Genomic DNA, 9348 nt, shown 5'->3' on the forward strand with positions numbered 1-9348 from the left:
ATTTCGATTGTACGTGAGTTTTCTATTTTGTAGAGATTTAAAGTAAGAAATCGTGAAGATTTTTCATGAATACAATTGTTGTTTTTCTTGGGACTATAAAGATTTGTCAGGTTTGAAACGAGGGTTAATTGAGAATATGTTGTCTCTCAAATCAGAGAAATAACTAATCAAACAAAGCCCCAATAAGATTTGCATCAGAGGTGATTTTAAAGATGAAAGATGATATTGAAGAATTACTCAAAGCTAAATTCATTCGGATATCTAGTTATGTAGATTAGATAATATAGTATATGTTGTAATATGTATAGATCCTAAAGATTTAAATGTTGTCACAACCGAAGATGGATATTATATATTTGTTGTTGATAGGTTCATAGATTGAACATCTAATAATGAAGTTTTAATCTTAATGGATGATTAATCAAGATATAATATGTATTTGTTAAAAGTACAATATGTAATAACCCTTGGTGATTAAGGATTGTCAAAGGATTTTAAGGTTTGTTGTGAGGTTTATAGTTATCTCACACGGGAGGTGAGAAGTTGTATACGTGGTCTTTACCTAATTAGATTGGATTATTTTTACCTTAGGGTTTAGGTATTGATATAAATCCTTATACCTAGACAACATGCTCCTATGAAGTTGCAACCACTACTAAGAGTCTAAGAATGGGGAAATTAATTCCCTATTATTTAGGAAAACATGATTAATTTTCTCTTAATCCTTTTCCACACTGTTGTGGACTTGGACACGTCATTTCCCATGTTCTCATGCTTCGGACGAGGGCTTGGAAAGTATCGCGTGATTAGTTGAGTCCCTCAGGAGAGACTTTAAGTCGAGTCCATTAGGAGACATTTTGAATCGAGTCTCTCAAGCGAGACTCTAAATTGAGTCTCTCAAGCGAGACTTTGAGTTGAGTATCTTAAGAGAGGATTTGAGTAGAGTCTGTCACATGAAACTGTAAGTTGAGTCCCTCATGTAAGAATTCAGATCGAGTCCCTCAAGAAAAATTTTAAATTAGGTCCCTCAGGCGAGACTTCGAGTAGAGTCCCTCAGGTGAGACTTCAAATTGATTCCCTCATGCGAGACTTCAAATTGAGTCCCTTAGGCGAGATTTCGAGTGGGGTCCCTCATGCGAGACTTTGAGTTAAGTGATCTTTGAAGAAAATGTCCCATAGAATTTTAGCATTTATGTTGCCTCTGTATGCCACAAAATCTTCTTGTGGACGTAAAATATTTATACTGCCTTTATAGGGCGACAATGAGCTTCTTGTGGAACTTCTTCTTTTATATTGCCTTTTTAGGCCGGCAGAGATCTTCCTATGGAATTCCAACATTTATATTGCCTTTTTAGGGTTGCATGGATCTTTTTGTGGAATTCTAGTGTTTATATTGCCTTTTTAGGGCAAAAAGGATATTTCTCTAGAAGTCTAACATTTAAGAACGGAATAAGCTACTATAAATAACAATAAAGGTTTTTCAAAGAGATCCATACACTAACAAACAATCCGCCTTTTTAACAACCGAAAAACAATGAACTATAGTAATATCTTAGGTTAACTCAATTTCAAGTTATAGGAATGAGTCATCCATCTAGCTTTTCGAGTTTGTAGGCTCTATGAGGTAGTTTATGATATATGTGATACAGTGCTTCTTAATTGGGTTATAGTTTCCTCTAAAAGGTGGGAAAGATAACTTATCTTGGCACTAGGTCACTTTCTTGCATTTCCCTTCGAACAACCTTCAAGTTGTACCTTCAGTCCGCCCTTTGTATTGAGAAAAATTTTCGGATGTGGGCAACATTTCTCATTTCTTCTACTAGGTCAGTAACATATCTTAGCCCTTCCTCATTCTCTTCTACATCGAAATGAAAGTGTCATTAAGAGGACATTTCAATTTCGATAGGTGGCATGGCATTTGCTCTACATACCATGGTGAAGAGAATGTTCTTGGTGGTCAAATGAGGGGTGGTATGATATGAATACAATAATCTGTGAAGTTGTTCAGCCTAAAGTTCCTTGGAATCATCTAGCTTTTTCTTGATCCTCTTCAATATCACCTTGATGCTTATTTAGCTTGCCCATTTGCCTATGGATGGACAGCGAAAATAAACTTTGCTTGCTCTCCTAGGTCATGGCAGAAATTAACAATGGTAGCGATGGTAAAATGAGTTCCTTTATCTAAAATAATGACGCTTGGCAAACAAAACATGCACATGAATCTTTGCCCATAAAAACGTCAAATCCTTTCTATTGTGATTTTGGAGATGACTTCGACTTCTATCCACTTCATGAAATAGTCCACTCAAACGGTCATAAACTTTAGTTGGGCGAATTCTAGGGGGGCACATAGTGTCCATTCCCCACTGACAGAATGGTTAGGGCGCCATGGCATAATGAAATAGTTAGGTTGGTTCATGATAGAGATTGATGTGCCTCTAGCATTTGTCGCATTTCTAGATGAACACCATATTCTCTTTCATCGGGGTGGGACAATATGCCCTTAGCAGCTTGTGGGTCAGGGCTTGTCCACCAATGTGACTACCACAAGCTCGTGCTAGCCTTGAACTCAAACTTCAACGAATGCTTGATTAACGTGTTTTTTGGTCCTTCCAACACTATCTTGGCATCACTTGCCTTTAAGTTAAAGGCTTCATGTACTAATAATGTCCATGTGAGGGAGCCTCCATGTCAACTGGCAAACTAAATTATGCTAAAAAACCAATTAGTAACTGTGATTTGATATTTTCTTTTGATATATACGGGATGTCGTATTTAGGTAATTTAACCTCCCTGGATATCTTTCTTCTTTCTTAATTTGTCTTTTTTAGGACTTATCGAATCCTTGGGGTATATCCTGAAGTAAACCATATAAATCCTCTCAAAATATTACCTTAAGATGTTCTGCTAACCCAACTTGAGGTGCGTAAGCACTATTAACATTAAAATTATCTTGGTACACTATGAATTTCAAGGCAATGATTCGACCTCCTACTCTTTTCACATCCACAATATTCGTCTTCCACTCCTAACCCACAATAATCCCCGCCCCATCTTTTGATCTAATTTTTCTGATGTACCAAAGCTTAAATCCCGAATTGTCTAATTCTTTCGCTTTTTCACTTGTCCACTTAGTTTCATGTAGGCACATAAAATTGATCTTCCTCCTAACCATAACATCCAATATTTCCATAGATTTTCCATTAAGTGTGCCTATATTCCATGATCTGAATCAAATCCTTCTCCCATGAACTAACTTCTTCACCCACGCCCGTTCACGAGAATGTGAGAATCCTTGCTTATTTTTTACTACATTCGGACAGCGATGCAATGACCCTTGCTCTTTTGACACTGTACTCAAGACATATAGTGCGTCGTTTATGGGCAACGACCTAACATTCACATTATTTCGTAATTGATACATGTCATAAAGATTCGACAAAGTTTTACGTTGACTATCGACTGTCTAACACAACCCTCTCCTTTTATCCGGGCTTGGGACCGACTATGTATAGAAAAGCTAACCTAGGCAACATTACACCAATCCCTGTAAAAAATAAACAAAATCAAACATAATCAAACTTGTTGAAATTCAAACATACCTTTTCCTGATCTGAAATGGAAACATATATTATATATTCTCCAATATATTCCATTAATAACTGTAGAAACTACCTCTAACTTTCCTTTAATTCTGCTTCAACAAGCCAATGGAAAATATTTCTCATTAGGGTCCCTACCCATAGCTATTAGAAGTTATCCACCATATTTTTTTCTTCAAATGGCAGCCATCAACTACAACAAATGGTCTACAACCATGTATGAAACCCTCCATACAACCATCAAAATAAAAGTAGAATGATCCAAACTTTGGTTGTATTGATGGGTTTAGTCTATCAGCATTGATCTTAATAGTATTCGCGTCATTAATTGTTCTTAACTCAGCAGAATACCTCCATAAATCTGCATATTGCTTATCGACATCTCCTTCAATAACTCGCTTTGCAATCAACTTTGCCTTTCATTCTCTAGCAACAATAATTCCCACGTAATAGTTTTGTCCCACATCTTGCGTAGTATCACGAATTCTCACTTTCTCAGATGTTTGCATTTTGTTCACTACTTCCTTGGCTACCCACCTTGATTTTGCAGATCTATTGTTCAAAACCCTATCACATATGTGGGTATCCACCAATGTGTTTATAACATAAGTGTACTTGTGGCCCACTTTAGAGCATATAACTAAAAAACCACATTTAGCCTTATATTTTACCCTTACCATATAACTCTCATTTTTCACAAAGATAATTTCTTTACCATTAACATGGACCACTCATGAATTTCATCTCTAAAATCAGCTAGAGAATTAAATTCCATACCTCACTTAAACTGGTAATCCTTATTAAGTTGTTTTTGCCTAACTTTGGCCCTTTACCTTTATTATCATCAGAATCATCTGGGTCTGAGCTACCCAAATCATCACTAACATATTCACCATCTACAAATTTGTTTTGGGAACTACAAATTAGACCAATAAGAGAAACCATGTTAGATCCATTTGGGGGCGGATTAAATTCAAATCCATTTGTAAGAGCAATAGTTCTCTTAGCCTCACTATCATCAAAGCCTTCAACATCTTCATCTTCACTTCCTTATATATATCTGACATCTCATTGATGAACTAAGGTTCCCTTACTCTTAGTTTTATATCCTTCACTTCATGTTTCATATAAATGTGACCATCAAGTTTGCTTACAGAAGTATATGCAGCAAAATCATATACATCATCATCATCATTACCTAACTGAAAAAATTAGGATCTATTTCAACAGTTCTAGTCAAAGCCATATGACTTCTTATTTCATTATCCCAACCCTTCACCAAGTTATGAATTTCAAACACAGTCAATTTCTCAATATTTTACCTAAATACTATGGTTTGAACCCCACCTCTGTAGAATAGGGTCTTCTTGTTGTCGCTTACAAATTCACCTTCATGGTGACAAACTACATTAAACTCCATCTAATAAGGAAAAACAGAACAACACTGAGATCGAAAACCATGACTTCAAAAAACCTAACATCAGACATTGCAATCACTACAAAGAGTTTTGCATTCAATAAACATTACATTCACTAGAGAGTCTTGCGTTCAATAAACATTACAATCACTACAGAGAGTCTTGCATTCAACAAACATTATAGTCACTACAGAGAGTCTTGCATTCAATAAACATTATAGTCACTACAAAGAGTCTTCCTTGTTTGTTTTTGTTTGTCTTCCTCCATCTTCCTTATTTGTCTTCGTCCGTCTTCCTCTATCTTCGTTCTTCGTTCTGCATTCGAATTTCTTCGTCTTACTTCCACGTATCCCTTCATCTTCCACAGTCACTGTGATTGTGGAGAAAGATTGAATTGGAGAAACCCTAAATTTTAAAGGGGTAAAACACAATTTTAGCTAATTACTAGTTGACATGTCAACATAAATAAAATAAAAAATAAATAAAAATTCATTTGAACGGTCAACTCAACAAATATAAAGATTTCATAGTCTACTGGTCAACAAAGAGGCCAAATAAACGAAATCATTACATCATAAAAGAGTAATTGTGTTTTTACGAGACTTAAACCGAATATTGCTCACTTTACCAAAGATTTTACATATTTAACCCTAAAAAATTTCCTCAATTATATATGGTCAGAAGTCTCTCCGTATGTAATGGCCCAAGAAGCCTTTTTAAGATATGGTGTCTAAACAATAATTTCAATTTAAATTAAAGAAGTTATTCTCATAAAATTTAAAAAATCAAATTTATTTTCAAAAAAAAAAACCGTGAATAAAAAAAAAAACACGAGTGTAGGTAAAAACAGGTTCCTTATCTAGAATGACAATTGTGGTTGTATCATCGTGCAGTTCCAGTTCGTTCTCTCCTTCGTAACCTTTAACCTTTTCAAATTCATCTTTCAATCGAATTTAACAATGAACATGTTAGCATCATCATCATCATCAAACATGCTTCTTCTTCCCACCACTTCAATTCCATCCATTCGATCCATCAAAACCAACTACCTCAACATCAAAACAAACCGTTTCACTGCTTCTGCTGTTGCTGTTGCTGAAGATTCCATTTCTTCTCAGTCCTCTCCTTCTCTCCAGTCTCCGCCTCAATCTCAGGTTTTCACTCTCTCTCTGTACTTAATTATAAGTTTGTTCAAAAGGGTTCTGAATTTTGAACTTCATTACTGTGTTCTTTGATTTTTGTGTTCTACGTAATACCGACACCTTTGAAAAAAGATGTGTTAGGAACATTTGTGATTACGTTTAATGTATAATGTATTGTCGACGTGTCAGTGTCGGTGTCGTTTCCGGTTTTCGTGCTTTATAGACTGTGTTTTGTATTTTGATGAATTATACACATTTTATTGTAATTTTTCAATGAGAATGTTCAAAAGGGGTGCTGAAATTTCAGGATATTGTTATCTCTGATACTTCAAAAAAAGAAGGTTTGGTTTCATTTTTGGATGAGTCAAAATTGATTCTGGTGTAGAATTGATTTTGAGATTTTTGTATGAGTGCTCTATAGAAAAATTGATTTTGTGATGGTTGAGTGTTAGAAATAATGGGCCATGAGATGACGAACTTGTGCCGTTCTATTCCACCATGTAGCGCCGATCCAAACATACCTTGAGAGGAAGGAGCGAAATTCCTCGTAGTTAACTCAACTACAAAGCCAGAATGGATAAACTTATCCAAAAGTGCTTATGGAAAATGAAATATGAAACTAATCTCTTGTTGCAATAACAATGTGATTGGATAAAATTCCATGTGTTTTACTGAAGTTTCAGGATATTATGTCTGACATTGAAATATTGAAAAATAAGTCGGTTAAGAAATGTGGTTGGGCCTAACTCATCCCTATAAAATCGGCTTATAGGGCGAAGATTGCTCCCACTTATAAGCACTTGTTCAACCATAAATTGTCTGATATAGGACTCTTAACAAAGTCCTCGATGTCTCATTTAAGATTTTTTTTGTTTTATTTTTTTAATTGTTATGATGGTTGTTATGGTGTAGAAACTAGGAGTAGTTGTGAAACCAACAGACAAGCCAAGACTCGTGTTGAAGTTCATTTGGATGGAGAAGAACATCGGTATCGCACTTGACCAAATGGTACCTGGCTACGGAACCGTTCCTCTAAGCCCTTACTACTTTTGGCCAAGGAAAGACGCGTGGGAAGAGCTCAAGGAGTTGCTAGAGAGTAAGCCATGGATATCACAAAAGCAGATGATTATTCTTCTCAATCAAGCCACTGATATTATCAATTTGTGGCAACAAAGTGGTGGTAACTTGTCCTCCTAAGGCTCAAATCTAGGATATTTCAAACAATGTTTTTTGTTTTTGTATCAATAGGATGTTTTCACCTTTTTCATGTTGTGGCTGATCTGTTGTATTCTATTTGCTGTTACTATGTACACCAGACAAGTACCAAATTCTTTTAGATGAACAATGAAATTTCTGCATGATGAGAATTTGATTTTCTGATTGTAATTTGTGTCCATGCTTAGTATTACTATAGTTTAGAAAATTAACCAAGAGGAATGGCATTCACAGACATGTCTGCTGCATGAGCCTTTCCATCAGGCATGGATGTATGCTCAAACATCATACAATCTTCACACGTTTCTCGAGTTATTCAAATTCTGTATCTACCCATTTCTAGATGGTCTCTAACAGCTTACTTCTTGATTTTGTGGAGAAAAGAATGGCCTCGTTTCTTCAGATTTCTCGTTGCTGTCGGAATGTTACTCGAGATAGCCCTGCAAGTTACAGGTATTGTGAGCTGTTGGATGCCATTGTCATTCTATTGGGATAAACTAGGAAGGCATTTCTGGACTACTGAATCTTTTTCTTTTTCTCCTTACTAACATAGAGTGCATTTGTGTTAAGATGTTTTTTACAAATTAATCTTTCAAGTTTTTTTTGTTAAACAAATCAATTATTTTAATCTATAAGAGTGTTAGTCATTACTTTTTTTCATTAAAGCAATTAAAGCAATGTCTTTAACCTCTAATGTAAAATTATAACTATGTAGTTGAAGCAATGTTTTTATCTGAGTCAAGATCCTCCCCATTTTTCGCTTCTCCATTTTGTCAATTATCAAAATTTTGTAAATACAAATACAATAATGTATCATTTGATGGATTCACTTATTTTTAATACATTATAAATATCTTCAAAACTATAGTAATGAAGAGGGAAAATGGAGAAGAAAAATGGAGAGGATCTTGATCAGTCTTTAACCTTTCTAATGCATATACACTAAAACTATATCACCATCTACATCAAGAAGAATAGGGTTGTTATCTGGTCCGGTCCGGATATTTGCTATCTTGAGAATCAGACCAAAATAATAATCGGGTAAATTCGGACAGGACTGAAACAGTGATTGACAATTCTTTTGGACCGAAACCGGACCGTTACTTCGGATATCCAACAAAAGTATCCAATAAATATCCAATATAGTATCCATTTTTGGTATCGGATAAAAAAATTATCCATTCCCGGACCGAGTAATATTTCGGCCGGTCCATTGGTCCGGTTTCAATGGACCGGTTCTCTGATGGTTTTCCAGTTTCATAGGTCTAATAACAGTCCTAAAAAAGAACATGTCTTGATGTCTTGAAATTCTCTCGATTTCTTTTTTAAAAAATGATAATGTTTATTATTATATTTTAAAAATAAATATATAATTAATGTCGTTAATTTTTAAAATGTGTGTAATTGTCTTACTCTGAGTCGTGATACAGGATTGAAGATTTTCCCAAAAATATTGAACCGTGCAATAGTCTTAGCGTTAAGTTATGACTTATGGGGGATTTTAGAGGACAATCAATTTGCTTCGGAGAAGAGTTATTTTGAGGATTGAGCTTCAAACCTACAACAAGACAATTACGAAGATTTTCAACACGAAAACTTTAATCATCAGAGAAAGAAGCGACATTTTAAAGTAGATCAAATCTAAATTATATGAAAATTTGAATGAGCGAATCAAGCATATTCATAACGAAGCTAACTTGACGGCATAAAAACTAAAATAAGCTAATTTATTATTATTTTATTTTAATTTTTTTTTGTTCTAGTCATTTTAATTTAAAATATTAACTTACTTCATTCAAAATAAATATTAACTTACTGAACCGGACCACATATCGGGTTACCGGTTCAACCAGTCCGGTTCAAATAACAGCAACAATTCAAAATAAATATAAACATTCAATCAATTATAATAATTTTCGCGGCCACTTTAGTTTGAATTTATTTTTTAAAATTCTCATTTTCTATATTGTA

General features: G+C 34.7%; 1 protein-coding gene across 1 annotated transcript; it reads left to right on the forward strand.

Moving 5' to 3' along the window:
- The first annotated feature begins 5881 nt into the window (after positions 1 to 5881).
- On the forward strand, positions 5882 to 7529 carry LOC131598678 (small ribosomal subunit protein cS23-like). The gene is made up of 2 exons (XM_058871265.1): positions 5882 to 6174; positions 7075 to 7529. The coding sequence occupies exons 1-2, from the start codon at positions 5980 to 5982 to the stop codon at positions 7357 to 7359; spliced, it is 480 nt and encodes a 159-aa protein (XP_058727248.1). The 5' UTR covers positions 5882 to 5979; the 3' UTR covers positions 7360 to 7529.
- Positions 7530 to 9348: the final 1819 nt, after the last annotated feature.

The sequence above is a fragment of the Vicia villosa genome, linkage group LG4 (assembly GCF_029867415.1).
Source record: "Vicia villosa cultivar HV-30 ecotype Madison, WI linkage group LG4, Vvil1.0, whole genome shotgun sequence".
NCBI classification, from domain to species: Eukaryota; Viridiplantae; Streptophyta; class Magnoliopsida; order Fabales; family Fabaceae; genus Vicia; species Vicia villosa.